This window comes from Fibroporia radiculosa (assembly GCF_000313525.1).
Source record: "Fibroporia radiculosa TFFH 294 genomic supercontigs, scaffold77501, whole genome shotgun sequence".
Taxonomy (NCBI): domain Eukaryota; kingdom Fungi; phylum Basidiomycota; class Agaricomycetes; order Polyporales; family Fibroporiaceae; genus Fibroporia; species Fibroporia radiculosa.
This window is the reverse complement of record NW_012133519.1, coordinates 77,767-94,007: the sequence shown is the minus strand read 5'-3', so window position 1 is coordinate 94,007 and position 16,241 is coordinate 77,767. Positions and strand designations below refer to the sequence as shown.

Sequence of the window (16,241 nt, the reverse complement as noted above, 5' to 3'; positions counted from 1 at the left end):
TAATTGTTTGACTCCTAAATTATCCAAGGATGTTTGAAGCTGAGGCCAGGTTCTACTCTTACTTTCTGCTTTGTTCGATGATTGAACAATGCAGATAGCGTAAAAAATCTCAGGGATGAAGTGCCGCGACAACCAACGTCAATAACACGGAGTAACGAGACTATTCTGATCCCTGAGCACGTACTCTGTACAGAAGAAAGACTAAGCACCCACCTTGTGCCTACTCAGAGCATTCATGTATTTTGTGCATGACAGAAGAGTAAATCTCCGCGGATATCCGGTCCTTACGGGAGTCCGAACAGTCTGCTTCGCGTACAGAATGTGTCATACGATAAACCTGCGGAAGAAGTTGATACATTATCCTGATGGAGAACAAGCCTCAAACCACGAGCCTATCGTGCGCCACAGTTGAGTTGAATTCATAAGCGCCTGATATATAAACTCTCCGGGTTAAATTCCCTCCTGATTTCACAACCCATCGACCATATCCCTGTCTTGCAGCCCTACTCTTCCGGGTTGGCTACACACTCTATCCCAAGTTGGATAAAAACTAGTCTCTCGTAGCCCACATTCTCATGTCTTCTGCTACTCTCAGTCGTACACTGAACCTGCGATGCTCAGACGGCGCTGCTCAGACGACCCATAACGCTCAGGACATACCCCATTCTCCTTCTCGCTTAGCTGAGGATTTTGCAAATGACGACTACAATATCACCGCTAGAGAATCTGCAAGCACCCAATTTAATATGACAATAGCAGATTACCAGGATGTGAGTACCAAGTAAGACATTTGCATATTAGATTGGGTGCTTACCTCACATTAGGGCAAATGGCCGCGAAACGTACGGGAACGGGTAGAGCTGAATAGCACGCCCATTCCAGATCAACTATGGCGGAAAGACATCGAAGACATGCTACCGAAGAGCATATTCGAAGTCGAGGACATTGACGATGCCACACCGGTCAGTCGTGGGTATTTTTACATAAAAGCACAATTACTCACCTCGATGTTCATGCGCGATGCAGGGTCGAAGCTTTCACCTAGGGACCATTCTGAACCCAGTGTGGATCGACGGGCCAAAGGTCGGACTTCAAGCGACAGGCCACGCAGAGGCAAACGACGTGTGGGGTCCCGAAACTGACCTTCGCCCATTTTTGGGTGCGACACGTTGGGGGAGGGAGGACGACTACCTCATCGTACAAGACGCCACGTTCGATGGTGATCACAACTTGATCCCGCAGTTGGCATATATATGGAGGATGATCCCACCGATCATCGAGGAAGTAACCATATGGTGACCGGTGTGTGCCATGGCTGAAGTCTGAGTGTGTTGGATTGCTGATAGATCGTCGTAGGGTCTCAGAAGCCGCACGCGACAATGCTAGATAGCATCTGCGGCGATGTGTTAACGATAGCCTGTAGCTATAATTCTGTTTGTTACGACATTAGCCAGCAATCTCAAAAAAGCTTAGCAGTGGATATTTACCTCGTCCTCATTTAATCTACTTATCTAATACATCCACCATGATTGGTGTCTCTACAGCCAGCGTGCCCCTGAAGATCATAAATATACGAGTCGTTTGGAAAGAAGACATAGTAGCGATTCGCCGCGATCCCACTTCCACACTTTTTCATAACTCTTCGTCCTCCCCTTCCGAGGATTTCGCTTGTTAAGAGGAACCAGTTGACAAGTGGCGGCCCAGCCCTAGGTTAGAGCATTAGAAAGGCGAGTTAAATTGAAGGAGAGTCTGTACCTGTAATCTCGCGATCCAAATCATCACCATCCTACTTGCAACCCCGTGCTGCAACCATAGTGTCTGAAGTTGTACCACATATACTCGAAATCATTGATTTCATCTGGGTTTTCAGTGGTGCCACAGAGTATCTTTCGTCGTCTACCGTTCATCGTGTTGCTTATAAATTGAATGAGAAAGGTCGAGTCAAGTTATATAGGTATTGCGCGTTCATTAGGCAAGAGCTTGCACAGGCAGCCTGCACTGTGCAGGTTGCGCGCATCAACAGGAAAAGCGCACTAATCGCGATCGGCGGGCTTGACTTTCTCACGTATCACGCAGCCAGCCACCGCATTAACTTGATCATGCAATAGTGTACTTATACAGTACTTGACAACGACACATTCTTATCTAAGTCACGGCCACACCGTGAATATGGGACGATACGTTCTAATCAGTCTTCCGACTGTTATCAAGGGGTAACTTGTAAAAGCTGCGCGCGACGGCTCAAGCTCAAGAGCATCACGGTCACATTCGGGCTGCTTTTTAATCTTGCAAATTCCTCTCTGCTACTTCAAAACGTTGAAATCCCACTCCAGCCACTCCTACTTTTTCGAAACCGTGAATACCTATGTGCGCAAATCTACGAGCGCTGGGCGACTGATGATGTCATTCTGTAATTGTGCTTAATGCCCAGCTGTCATCAGTGCTGGTATCTTGACTTCCATCTACATTGACTTTGTCACAAGCTTCTAGCTTGTCGGTACTCGGATGCTAAGTCCCCGGCGCGGGAATGCGATGTAAATGCTCATCAAAAACCTCCGATACGAGAATGCAATTCGAGAGAAGCTGCTACCTCGGGATTACCAAGACCAATTCGAGACATAGGCCTGTACAGTTGCGAAACAATGATCAACACCACTACTTATTCCAATTTCCAACCATTCCGAAACCTTCAATGCCATCCTATCGAGGCGGCATTCATCTAAATTACACGCCAATTTTTTTCAAGATGTATTTACGAAGTGTATGAACTTCCGCGTGTAGCCTTGTAGGTCATGCACTTCCTTCTAGAAGTACTGCGAATTTGATCCGAGCTGGGGATACATCCATTCATGATCAGCGCCTTCTCCGAGATTCTAAGAGTTGCTGAATTTATTCACCGAGCTCGGCGAGGCTCTCGTTGCTTGATCGCTTCGAGTCTCACTACCTGATACTTCTTAGTACTAATAGTTTGAAGCGAGTGGATCCTTTTCTTCGCCATTGTCGCTGACTTCATGTCACCACAGCTCGATACAAGCCCTCAGCTACTGGTCAGCTGCTGGTAAACCTTTCTCCGACAATATCTCGACGATGCTGCGGGTCATCCTATGATCCAAGCTTCTCTCGCTGTTTCTCCGCTTCCTATAGGACTCTCACAGGTGCGGCATTTTTTTTTCTGAGTATGCCTTATTCACATGTACAAATAACGTCTATTTCGGATCACTGCCTTACTGAATGCTCAGGCTAGATAATCTTGAGACTTCGATTGCAAAGTATAAGAGACTGCAATGAACAAGACCGCCGTCTCTGACCTTTGTTAAGATCGGCGCGCTATGAGGTTCTTTACTCTCGGGTTGGGGCTATTAGTCTTGCTCCCTTTTTTGAAAGTACTCGCTGCGCCATCCACGTCTTCTATCAATAGCGACATCACGCTTTTGTACTACAACGATCTCGATAGTATGTTTTTGTTTTCTTGATTGACAAGCGTTGCCATTAACTGCATAAATTAGTAAACACCGTCTCTCAGCACAAGGGAGTATTACTTTTGACTCCTCGGTCACAACCAGACGCCGATTCATCATGCGCGGGACTTAGCGAGACGTTGCTACCTGTGAACGAGACGTTCTTCACAACAGAGTTGGCGACCTTACTCCAATATCAAGTCTACGAAGGCGCATACAGTGAAAGTCAGCTGTACTGGGTAGAGTCTAATGCAGCGGCATGCAATGCTGTCGATAGTTTGGGATACGTGGGCCAGATTTCTTGCGAAATTGAGCTGCCCACCCTGTGCAGCCAGAGTTCTGCCTTTGACGCATCCGCAGACTCGGCGAACTTGCTTACCGTGTACGCGAACGACCTGATTGTTACGGGGTGCGTATTCGTGGATTTATCGGGACCTCATAATATTCATGTCTCATGGACCTTTTTTTTGCCTCAGATACCGCGACCAACTCTCGTTTCGCTTTGAAGGAATCCCTTACGTTGATCCCCCCGTCCGTTTCTAGTATCCGACTACCTACTCAGGATCAAAGACGCTCAACGCTACAGCTTACGGGGCAGAATGTGTCCAGGCAGGTGCCCCAGACAGTAGCGAGGATTGCTTGTTCCTCAATATTTGGACTCCATACATACCTCTGGATGCAGCCACTGTCTCCGAGGAAAACCTGAAGCCGGTCATGTTCTATATTCACGGTGGTGCTTTCACGAGTGGAACCGGCGCAGATCCTTCTCTTGCCGGTGGAAACATGGTCTCACGAGGGGATATTGTCGTCGTCACCATCAACTATCGTCTTTCTACACTGGGTTTCCTGGCGTTGGAGGATGGAAAGACTAACGGAAATTTCGGCTTGGCAGACCAGATTGCTGCACTGGATTGGGTGAGAGAGTATATCACTGCCTTTGGTGGTGACCCGAACCGTATTACGATTTGCGGTGGATCCGCCGGCGCGGCGTCGGTGCGTGCGCTTCTCGGGTCTCCAGAGGCGATTGGGAAATACGCTGCGGCTATCCCGATGAGTAATCTCGCCGGTTCAGACTATGCAACGACATACTCGCTCTACTATACTATACCAGAAGAAGTCCAGGCGGCGGTGTACCCGATCTTGGAGGAGATTGGCTGCAACATCACAAACGCTCTGGCGTGTCTCACAGCATACGACGCGTACGATCTTGTGAATCTAGTGAATGTAGCTAGGTGCGATGAAATCCTTTTTGTGTGTCAGGCTTCCAGCTAATATCCTCTAGGTTCATCGTTGTTGACGGCACCATCATTACTCACGACGAGCTACCATTGAACGGGTCGGCTCCTGTTGCCAATGTCCATACGCTGATGGGTTATATGCGTGACGATGGAGCTGCATTTATAGGCTACCCAGTGCGCAGCTATTTTCTTTTTAAACACTCGCTTACCTCGTTATAGACGACCACAAATATCACCCAAGCGCTAATTGACCAATACCTCCCTACGACCGTAGCAAATAGCTCGCTTTTCGTTCCCCCTACGGGTCCCAATGCGACACTTGACGTGTTTAACTTGACAGCAAGAGTAGCAACAGATATCGAATTCCGCTGCTTGGACCAAGCAACTGCATACTCTGCTTTGAAGCACGACTTGTTCGAGAGCATCTGGTTCTATCAATTCAACAGGAGCTACCAGACCCCTGGGTTCTCGCCGAACTATCCCGTCTGCGACGCGCCAATTACTGCAGAGTACCCGTACGGCGACCCTTCCATGGAATATTTCAAGTGAGTGCATAAAGCCACTAATCTCCACCATTGGGCAGTAACATTGCTGGTTGATCTGCAGATGCCACTCCGGGGAGCTCTACTTCGTCTTCGCCAACCTGGCCAGTTCTTTGCCGTACCGTGATGATGAGGACCTGCCTTTCTCACAGCAGATGGTCGATGTGTGGACGGCCTTTGTGCGTACGTACAACCCGAATCCCGACCCTGCGTACCTACTGGTCCGTGGATATACCAGCCAGCTGGAGGCGCTCACATCGCAGGACGAGTGGCTACCCGTCACGAATGAAACGCTGACGACCACGCCGCTCAGGACACTTCAGTACCAGAGCTTTATGACGGCATTTGCGGAGCAGGAGCAGTGCGAGTTTGTGGGGTACCCGCTGGATTACTTTGGATGAGCTGGGCATAGCTAGTGGATATCGAGGATTCACGGAGTATACAATCGCTTTGATTGCGCATACGTCAGGTGTCAGCCGTGCAAATAGACTGCGATGATTCAAAGCGAAAGGTTTGTATAAAATATCGATTGGTTTCTTCACTACACACTTTGGTTCATGAAACCTTTTCTGAAGAATATATTCCAAGCCAATCTGTACTGCTGTAAAGCACATCATATATGCGCTAACTAATCCTTCTCCTATAGCAAAGTGTCTTACACTCTCTCTGCGTGTCCTACAGCAATGTCGCTACAATCCATAAAGTACACAGACAACACGACATGTCTGATAACATATTTCTTATTCAAAAAACCTCCAAGAACTCAGCAAAGATTCAGATACCTAGAAGGACGCACGTCCCAGAGAGGACCCAACCTGTGTGACATACAAATGAGTAGGTCGTCTCTTCACCAAGCTTCCCTGGAGAAGCATGGGCAGCAATATAGGATTTCGGGACACACCTTAACAAGAGTCTCAATTGGCACCTGCGAGTTGTTAACAAGATCTTCGTCGAACGTCACGAGACCTTTCGGAAAAAGCGCAACAACCGTGCTCCCTCCGTACGCGAAGTAGCCCAACTCATCTCCACGTCGCACTTCGGCGCCTAGATTTGCACCAGCAGTCCACGCGATTGAGCCCACCTATTCCATGAAATCAGTATACAGCACATATGCAAGCACAGAATATGTACCAGCATCGCCCCAATAGCGACAAACGCGATCGGCTGGCCAGACGCCGAATGTGTCATGTAGAGTACCGCACGCCTGTTGGCAGTGAAGACGTCAAATCCTTTCTCGTTCACGGCTTGAGGATTCACTGTGTGCGCCAACATTATCCACTAATGTCCGTAGTTAAAAACCGAAAGACATGTACCTGTATAGTACTCTCCCTTGATATCTGTGATCTTACCTACCAAACCGTCGATCGGACTATGGAATCGGTGGTAGTCCGCAGGTGCAAGCCTGCCATATGATGTCAATGAAAATTACGCAGTACGCACAATATCACACACACCGGAATGATGCAACGCTGGCACCGTCGAATGCACGCGCCTGCTCAGAGTCGGGAGGCACGCCAAGCAGCGAGGGAATGGTGAACGCATTACCCTTGATCCAGAATTTCGTTGCCAGGTCTGTGACAGGGTATACCACTAGCCGGCAGTCTGCAGCGCTGCAGATGCCTGCAGAGTCGTCTGCATTCTGGACGGGGCGAGCGTCCGGCTTCAGTTTCCTGGGAGAATGCGTCAGCCAAGCATGGAAAGTTGATAAGGCTGAATAGCGCACCTGAAGAAGAATTCGTTGAAGCAGCCATATTTACTCAGATTCGGCTCAAGCAACTCATCTGTGCGAATAGAGTATGTCTCGATGAAGGACGGAATGGACTGAACGGAATCATGGCTGTCGTATATTTTTCCTTGCTAAGGTGACAAAATTAGCAATGGATGTTTTTGGCGTGGATGCAAATGTAAATCAAACCTACGCGGATAGACAGCTCCTGAAGGGTCGCCTCGACAGTCTTATTGTGCAGAACCTTGCGTTGCTCGCCACCATAAAAAAGTAGATGCATACCGAGCCTTATTCAAAGACATGATAACGTGGAATGGTATGGGATCCTTCAGCCGAGAACACCATCAATCCCAAATCCGACGCACCTAGTGTAAATCGGCATGCTCTCGAAGAACCGCTGCCCAGTAGCACGATCGACAACAAAATTGCCAAAATGGTATTCCGAAGCAAGCTTCTCAAGACCAGGAATCATTCTGTGCACGAGGGGAATCTCTGCGATGCGATGCAGGGGTGCATGAATGCCATGGCGGACGTCGTGATGTTGAGCCGAATGAGACACTAGCGAGTTGAGTGATTCGGCGGCAGCGCCGGGGTCCTGCGAGTGAGCCGGGAAATTGGTTGCATCAATGGTCTGTACAGGCCTTTGATTGGTAGCAGATTCAGGGAGGGAGGTCATGGTCGTGTAGTGATAGAAGGGCAGCTTAGAGCGGGATTGGAGTCGGGCATATACATAGTTTATAAAGACCCTTATGGCAGGAACGTCAGCTGACGTAACTGCCCCTAACCCCATCATCGTACCCCGCGTCTCCAATTGGCCTCCAACCTTGTTCGTACTAGTTAGTCAATTTCCTGGCAGCTGTAGTGGGAGGATAAAACCATTGAGAAATGAAGTGACTTACCTCGACAGTATAGCCCCACCCTCTCCCGACGCGAGATGATCAAAAGGTTTGCTGTTGCACTTCCATAATACCAACACGTGAATTTGCTGACATGGAGCTGCTGGCAGCGAGCCCGTTGGTGAAGGTATCACAACATGAAGCCTCCAGTCCTTCAGTCTTCCCTGGGCCTACGCTTGGTCGTAATGAGTATGTGGTAAAAAGAGATACTAATATCAGCATCACAAAGGCAAATTTGAAAATTCGACATAATATCATACAGCTATTGAACAATCACTGGCGTACGTGTCCAGAAGATAGCGCACGGAGCCGTTTCTGTCGCTCGTGTGTTTGTTACTCGACGCATTATGTTCCGCAGAACTCTTGCGGAACATCAATCACTTTCTGAGTCGATGCCCCTCCAGAAGATGTCGATGGCCGAGCGCTGCACTGGCACTGGTCGAAAATGGCACTGCCCCAGCTCGAGCAGTCGAGCACTCGTTATTCGGAATTCCATCGCTTCAAAATCATGTGATGAGAAATCTCTGGCAAGCCGCACCTTTCCGTGCAAGCACGTCTCCTGATCTCACTATTTCGACGCCAATCTGCGTGCTTTGCGTGTCCCATACCGCTTCCCTCACGCCTGGAATGAACCTCCCAGCCTTTGTGTATCCAAAAACGCTCTCGCATCTATTGTTAAGTAGTATTGACACTCATCGCTGTCACCATCCTTAGCTTGCAGGGGTTTGGAGAGTGATATGTTGCGACGCACCTAAGTCAGGTATGTTCTGCCATCCGAGTCGATCCTCTCAAGTTCCGCTCATATGTATGCTCCCTTGTGCAAGCTTGAACAGAAGCTACAAAACCTTGTCGATCCAGATCTTGTGTTGCTGCTCATCTTAGAAAAAAAACGCCGCCATTAGCCTCACTGACGATCACACTTTCATCCTCTCACTGCCGCTTCGTTGTTCAGTACACGTTTTGTATAACGGGGTTCATTAGCTCAAAGGGAGTACTTCAAATCACGAATCTATATCAGACAACTTCAGAGTAGGCTTCTTTAAACCGGGAGGAACTGTTGCCCAGATCGCTGCCAAACGAACGAGATGTGTACTTTCCCTCCTCTCAAACTCTGCGAATGTGTGGTATGCGCGTTTCTCCCGGAGCAAAGGTGTTCCCAAGATTGTCTGCTGGTCAACGTTCCCAGTAGCGTAAACGATGCAGGGCGCATCCTCCTCCCCCATTTTGGCGTGCAACTCGGAGAGGTTGTTCAGAACGGCGGGAATTGATGGACTTCCAGAGTCCAATGATGAAGAGAATGTCAGCGACGGAATCGCACTGTCCTCTGCATTCTGCAACCTGTTAGATCGCGGGTAGCTTGATGGACCGGATGACACTCCGTTCCTGAGCTTGCAGGTAGAGCGTTCCAGCAATCTCACCCATGGTACCTGTCGAGCCGCTGGATCCTTGAACACGTCCATATTCGTCTTTTTCCCCCACGAGCCGGGAGGGCACAGCCATGGTCGGTGTCCGAAACCTACGCATGGGCCATCGATCCACAATGGATCGAGGATAGTGCCAAGATGGAAGGCATGGGGCTAATTGAGGCTACCGTGAGTGGAATACTGCAAGCGCTACGAAAGTCGAACTAACTGGCTCATAACCGGGCCGCACTGGTGTGCTGCAAGACGCCATGCACTTGAAGCAGGGGTTGAAGCTCTCGCACTGCCGTAACGACGCGTTCAGATCAGTGTCTACACGAGGTCTATGTGTGCTCACCAGAATGCAATTCCCAGACGCATCTGTGCCGACGCTCGTGGGGTTGATCCAGACTAAACCCTGCTCTTCTTCTCCACGGACGGCGTCAGCATAGCTCTTTATGGGCGATTTGGGTTTGAGTTTTAACAACGATGGTCGCTTTTCCTTCTTGGCGAAGGATCGAGGAGCGCGTATGGAAAGCATGGCAATTGAAATACTAGCAGTGGCAGGTTCGTGTCTGGGTGTGTAGGTGGGCCCGTCTAGTCGGGATGGATGGATATCGAACTGGTAGCGCCTCTTGAAGGAAGGGAAGGGACGAACAGTCCAGTCAAAGCGTACTACGCATCAGGCTTTATGGTTGGCCGCTTAGGGATTCTACAGCCGACCTTTGTGGACAATGTCTTTGTCTGGCTTTTCAACGCTCTTTGGCCTTTCGGCATAGGTGGAGCTAATCGTTGGGACTGTGCCACTCGCTTGTGCCACTTATGCACACCTCTCAAAGAACTCATGGACATTCACCATCCCCATTGGTCGCCCAAGTCAATCGCTCCCTTTTCTAAATGTGTTCGTACTTTGAAAATCAATGACGTCCTGATAACGACTGCTTTGGATCGTCCACCGAGATTATCCCGTCCACGTCGTATGAAGCTGCACCTGACTCCCTTCCTTTCGCTATCTGCGACTGCCGTTGACAAAACGCCAGTTTCCTCGTCCCCTCTTCTCTCAATTCTCTGACCTTCGCGGACCAGGTCGTTCCCTACGTCGTCGACGCTGTGCCCAGGACTCGCTGGGAACAGCCGGGGAAGCCCGAAGCTCTACATCACGAGCATGGTATGCGTGGACCCACTCTTCGAATAGCATCATGATAGCGACGTGGAGACCTCCCTGAACACCTTCTCCCTCGGTCATGCTCCTGGACCTACACCTGGTGTTGCAAGGCTCAGATGGAGTTGAAGGCCTACTTTTCCGGTGACGACGCTGTGTATGCTTGGATAGATCAACATGCTTGTCCCACTGCCAGTCTGTGAGCAACCAACCATTTATGCGTCAATGCTGCTATGGCTCACCTCACGGCTCCTCGTCGTTCTATTTGCTTGGTTTCTCGCAGCTGCGGTCTTGACAATGTCCCATTCGATGATCTGTCTGAAACTCCCGTCCGCACGCATTGGCTTAGGCTGCAAAAGATCACAGGGCTGTGTATGAGATTGTGGGTTGAGGTTCAGAGCACCGGGCGCCTTGTCGTATTCCAAGGTCGCCAGCGGCTCGAGTGACAAGTCGAGAGTATTAGGCGATAGTAGCGACGATCTAAATAAATCCAGTGGGGAGAGTAGTTGAATGTCCATTCTGGTCAGGGTGATGCGAAGTGGGGTGTAGTGCCGACAGCGCGGAGTGGGAGAACGATTGCAGGAGCAGCCAGGGTTTTGTGCTTGGGCGTCAGTTGACGTGGGCCCGGGGTTGGGGTATCATCTACTTGTGGGTCTTGCGGTTACGCCTTTGACACATGGTGTGCCCGCAGATCAGGATATCGTCTCCTGAGTCATCGCACCAATTGCGTATGATGTTCCCTTCCATACTTAGTGAGTCTACATTCTCACATTCATTATTGATTTCATCGTTTACACGAGCCACAGCGGACCTAGATTCATTGGTGCTTTGCATAATGAACAGATGACAGTTTACACTGTCGCACTGTCCATGAATATAACTAACCTAAATCACAATGCTATAATTGATCACTGCATCTGTTATTTTTATAGTGAGCCCCGGCATCAATACCAGCCTCTACACCACGGTTCCTTCATGGACTTGCTATATAACTCCTCTTCGCACAGCTCTTTGCTAGTTATAAGGGTGTCTGGAGATGAAGCTGGAGACGATGACCAGCACGTCGCGTCCATGCAGGAGCAGTGCTTGGGGATGAACATATTGTCGAGGAATGGATGTAGTTCGGTGTTCTGGCACCAGCATGTCCCAGACAGTAATGTAATTACTTGCGCGTGGCCGACTCGTGTACTGTTGACCCATATTGGGCTCAATATTGTCCCGAGATGAAAAGCGGGTTGCTAGGTGCGTTTAATTGTTGTCAATACGTATAAAAGCTGACCAGTGTTCACAGGACAGACCGTTTCATCAGGGCTCGCCTCCCTCTCCACTCTCACATAATATTCTTCGAGCGTTAGTCTATCCTCGTCCATTATCTCCTCGAACTCCTCCCAGCTCGGAATGTCGAGACTATCGTCGTCGCCACCGCTCCACGCCAACGAGAGGTCGATGCTGGCCTTATATTCACTGGTGGGTTTCTGAAGGCCATGCTGTTCTTACGGTGAGTACGCACATTGTTATGTATAAATAGCTTTCACGACACACCTTGCAAGTTTTTGTATTCATATCAGTGCGCGTACTGACGCTCCTTCTAGCAGTCGCATTGTATGTATAATCGAGGTCCTGAACTCCGAGAAGGACTGAGTTCTCGTGCGTGGGCTCTGATTGCGCAAGATAGGCTTGTGCGGACGTAGTGGTTGCGACGGTCATGGAAGGGATCAAAGAGAAAGTGAAGTGGCTCATTGTCGCGCGCAGGGGGAAAGTACGTTAGAGGTCGTAAAGCTCGCTGTGTATTCTACTACGTGAACGAGCGCTTAACTGCTCTAAGGTGGGACGGAGCCAGTGGCACAGATGCTTGCAAGTAGTTGTTGAAAAACAACCTGAGTAGTGGCATGGAACAAAACCTGGCGTCTAATTCCTTTGTGAGTGCGGGCGGGTGGTGAATGTGGCGTTGCCTTCCACGAGGCTTTTATGTCCCCTGGCACTGTCTTTGTTTCTTGTACTTAGAACACGTGCAACTCAGATACACAGATTGAACTATTTGTTGAAGATCACTCCCTGAGATTATGAGCACTACTTTAATTCTACCATGTTGAAAGCGTGCCGGTGCATCTAGATCTTTTCGCCACCTGCCTATAGTCCGGACTAGATTAGTCTCATATCCGCTTGCTATGCTATTCTTCAGGGTCACTGATAGATGCTAATTTCAGCCGGGATGCATGGAGCCACTCTTGCGTATAACCCTAACCCTATTTTATGTTCATCCCAGTTCGCGTGAAACATGTGGAGCTTCAGTCCCCACTGGAAGAAGAAAGAATGTCTACATTCAAAGGCTTGAAGACTTAAGAGCACATGCGGCTGACATCCATCTATTCAGTAAGAGCACCTCAGACGCTAGCTCAAGGCTTGGCTCTTCTCTCCCACATGATCTGTTAAGAAATACATAGCAGATGAACCTTTAGATTCTCACTGGCACTCGCCGGTTTGTTCATGGCGCAGAACACTCATGATCCCTATTTTGTAGCACAATATGATGGCGAGACTTGACTGTCCACATACTCAGCTTCGCATCACGGGCACTGTCGCGAAAGCTTCAGAACTAACTATGAGCCTACGACAGATGTGACCAATGATTGTATCACGTTTACAACAATGAGGAAGATACGATCAGCCTCTATAGAAAGCCCCGAATGTGTCATTGTCTCATTGCTAGCCCCATAGAACAAGCTTTTGATAAATCTACATCTGTGTCTACCCGTATCTCATCGTTGTATTTGACTCCTCCGTCAAATACATCGTTTGCAGGCCAGCAAGCTTACCTTGGTCGCTTGACTTTCCATTCTGCTCGCTTCTTGCGATCCCAACTGCGTCGACCCAGTACCTGATTGATAGAAAGGGCATCTGAAGTTACCATTCTGCGGGACTTGCCAGGAATTCCCACGCTGCTTGAGAATTTGTGAGTGAAATGGCGAACAAATCAGATTCGCATGCTAATGATACCGTGTACATAGATCGTCACTCGCGACTCCAAGCCGCTTTCACCAGATCCGCCGCACGCTCCGCCAAAGCATAAACAACGGCTTGTGGATGCATTGAAGGAATATATGGCTGAGAAGTTACAACACTCTGTCAGCATCCGAAGTCATAGTAGCGTATGAGTAAGTTTACCAGAACTGATGCATCCACGATCCGCAGACCGGATGTACCCTTCACGAGTAGATCGGACGTAACAACACTGCCCTCTCCCGAAACCGGCTGCATTCGAGCTGTACCAACAGGGTGCCAGATAGTTGCGGTGAAGTTCCTGATGTACATTTCCAGATCTGCGTCAGTCTGCACACCGGCTAGACCTCCTGCCGGTGCAATGATATAGTCATCCCATGCTGTAGCGGTCACAAATGTCTGGGCATGCTTGACGGCCTGAGCCATAACGGCTAGGTCGAAGGGGCTTGAGAGTAGACCAGGGTCAATAAGTGGATCTTCAAACGGATCTTTGGATGCGAGAACTACTGAGCCACCTGAGACTGGATGAGTGGCATGGATACACGATGTGATCTGAGCACGTACGAGATGCAGGTGATACGACTGTTGTGGCAATCGATAAGTAGTTTCCGGTGGCCGGAATAGGCTGGACACTAGACACAAAACCATTCTAAGGAGGTACCCATTCATATCGCACTAAATCGAGAGATAGGCCACATACCGCGAAGAGCCATTCCATTTGGGGAGACGCTGGACCAGCAGAAGGATCAGTGTATAAGCCATATACGGTTGAATTACTAGACAATCTTCCCCAGCCAAGTTGAATGCTGCCTGGATCGACGAATAACCCTGTGCCAGTGGAGTTCCATTCAAAAAACAATTCCGTCTCATAGGTAACATTACGCGTCACTGCCTGGAATGTATCGGTGGAATTCACGAGCCACTGGTTCGAGAGTAGCGGGTGATCAACGAGGTGCTGGCCGACATCGCTGAGGTTGACGAGCGGAGCGATCCCGATGCTCTCTAACGTGGCCGAGTCGCCGATGCCGCTCAGAAGGAGAATCTGTGGCGTACCAATAGATCCTGCAGCGAGAATAACTTCTTTAGCTGCTTGCACAGTGTACGTTGGACCTGTTACGTGTTAGTTTTTATGATAGACACAACCGCACATGCCCTCACTATCTGCGGTTTGTGTTACTTCAACTTCGGTGAATGTAAGCGTACCGTCGACGGCGGGCGATGATATGAGCTTAGTAACTTGCGTTTGGATGAGGACATCCAAATTAGGACGTCCGTATGCAAGCTCAAGGTATGAGGTAGCTGAGCTGCTTCTTCGCCCGAATGTGTCAACCGAGTTCGGATTCCACCCTGGACAAAACCTGTAAGAATAGGTTTACCAGGTCGCGCGCACTGACTGACCGACTCCAAGAGGGTATCCTGAATTCATATCATCGTTGTACGGAAACTCGAGATGCAACTCCCGTGTTGTATCAAGGACGCGCCTATCAATGGAGGTCGGATACCCTCCAAGGCTGATTTGAACCGGCCCCGACGTGCCGTGTAGTGCGGGATTGACCTCCCCTGCTGTATCGTGGTGGTCGCTTGGAGGGACGAGAGTTTCGCTCTGAGACCTCCATGCGTTATGACATGTATAACAACAAACAAGATGCATACCTTTAGCATATACGGGAATATCTCGTCCCACGACCAACCGCTATCGCCCGTATATTCAGCATAGCGATTCCAATCATCTACAGACCCTCGATTCCATATCATGTAATCTTATTTTGACCTGCATCGATTCTTAAACTAAAGTAGACAAGATGCGAAACACTCACTAATCGTACTACTTCCACCAAGTACGCGACCTCGCTGATACGGAATTGTTCTGTTGTTCAGACCAATCTGAGGGGTGGTAGTATAATTCCATGTGAGAGCAGTGTCGGGAGACAGTGTGCTACATAAAAACGGAATTTTATCATCGACGAAGTCCTCGTTCCTGACAGTAAATATATTTCAACATGGATAGCATAAATCAGCGACTCACACTTACTTTATTCCTGCTTCGATCACTAAGACTGAGAAGTCCGAAATCTCCGAAATCCTAGCTGCAAGTACATTCCCTCCAATTCCAGCTAGAGCCGATAAGCATTTGGAAAGCAACGGAAGCCGTATGCAATCACTCACCTCCCACGATTACAAAATCATACTCAATCTGTGAAAGTTGCGCCGGGTCAGAATATATGGCACATTCGACGACTGAGTATACGACGGCCGCGAGCGACATCAACAGCAACCACCATCGTTGCATGATGTGCTCACCAAAGGAATAGCTTGTACCCACAATCCTCTATATCCTTTATATCGGTGATTATAACGTGGGTAGTCTTTGTAACGACGTTTGCAAGAAGGCAGCTGCTCCCAATTGCTGCCGTCATGACGTGGGTAAAGTGCGTTCAACTGCTAAGGGAAAAGATATTATTTAGGTTTCGACGCTGCTCTGAATATGGCTGATCTTTCTTCAGAGTTGGCAGAGGCATTCCAGGACTTTAAGCATATGCACCTCAGACACTCGCGTGTTTTCAATCATTCATGACTGAACCGTACGGCCCACGACATCACGGTTAGATAAAGAATTAAACGAGCCGGTAAGAAGGAGTACGATCACATAATCGAGCAGGACCTGGAGGGAAAGCAGCGGCCAGACTCAAGCGACTCAACCGTCACGGTGGCGGCGGGCGCTTTAGCCACGCTTGTCGCCGGCACTGCTCGAAATGAGTTTGCGAAAGTTGGATACTGCTGAACTACTATAGATCAGAAGCAATGATTCATCGACATCG

The 16,241-nt window shown here is 49.1% G+C and overlaps 6 protein-coding genes across 6 annotated transcripts; 2 read left to right on the top strand and 4 right to left on the bottom strand.

Moving 5' to 3' along the window:
* Positions 1-575: 575 nt before the first annotated feature.
* Positions 576-1,299, top strand: FIBRA_08304 (uncharacterized protein; the record flags this gene model as incomplete). Its single annotated transcript, XM_012329950.1, has 3 exons — positions 576-770; positions 825-962; positions 1,027-1,299. 3 exons carry the CDS (start codon positions 576-578, stop codon positions 1,297-1,299), a joined length of 606 nt encoding a protein of 201 aa, XP_012185340.1.
* Positions 1,300-3,329: 2,030 nt separating this feature from the next.
* FIBRA_08303 (uncharacterized protein) lies at positions 3,330-5,639 on the top strand (the record flags this gene model as incomplete). Its single annotated transcript, XM_012329949.1, has 7 exons — positions 3,330-3,453; positions 3,507-3,867; positions 3,935-3,993; positions 4,057-4,690; positions 4,741-4,870; positions 4,916-5,241; positions 5,303-5,639. 7 exons carry the CDS (start codon positions 3,330-3,332, stop codon positions 5,637-5,639), a joined length of 1,971 nt encoding a protein of 656 aa, XP_012185339.1.
* Positions 5,640-6,020: 381 nt separating this feature from the next.
* FIBRA_08302 (uncharacterized protein) lies at positions 6,021-7,640 on the bottom strand (the record flags this gene model as incomplete). Its single annotated transcript, XM_012329948.1, has 8 exons — positions 6,021-6,053; positions 6,140-6,319; positions 6,370-6,494; positions 6,552-6,640; positions 6,693-6,908; positions 6,962-7,095; positions 7,158-7,251; positions 7,330-7,640. 8 exons carry the CDS (start codon positions 7,638-7,640, stop codon positions 6,021-6,023), a joined length of 1,182 nt encoding a protein of 393 aa, XP_012185338.1.
* A 1,221-nt stretch (positions 7,641-8,861) lies between these two features.
* Positions 8,862-9,801, bottom strand: FIBRA_08301 (uncharacterized protein; the record flags this gene model as incomplete). Its single annotated transcript, XM_012329947.1, has 3 exons — positions 8,862-9,437; positions 9,493-9,564; positions 9,619-9,801. The coding sequence occupies 3 exons, from the start codon at positions 9,799-9,801 to the stop codon at positions 8,862-8,864; spliced, it is 831 nt and encodes a 276-aa protein (XP_012185337.1).
* Positions 9,802-11,366: 1,565 nt separating this feature from the next.
* FIBRA_08300 (uncharacterized protein) lies at positions 11,367-12,129 on the bottom strand (the record flags this gene model as incomplete). Its single annotated transcript, XM_012329946.1, has 3 exons — positions 11,367-11,660; positions 11,721-11,909; positions 11,965-12,129. The coding sequence occupies 3 exons, from the start codon at positions 12,127-12,129 to the stop codon at positions 11,367-11,369; spliced, it is 648 nt and encodes a 215-aa protein (XP_012185336.1).
* Positions 12,130-13,434: 1,305 nt separating this feature from the next.
* On the bottom strand, positions 13,435-15,712 carry FIBRA_08299 (uncharacterized protein; the record flags this gene model as incomplete). Its single annotated transcript, XM_012329945.1, has 10 exons — positions 13,435-13,527; positions 13,588-13,937; positions 13,987-14,071; positions 14,123-14,532; positions 14,581-14,769; positions 14,821-15,025; positions 15,076-15,182; positions 15,240-15,400; positions 15,455-15,536; positions 15,589-15,712. The coding sequence occupies 10 exons, from the start codon at positions 15,710-15,712 to the stop codon at positions 13,435-13,437; spliced, it is 1,806 nt and encodes a 601-aa protein (XP_012185335.1).
* Positions 15,713-16,241: the final 529 nt, after the last annotated feature.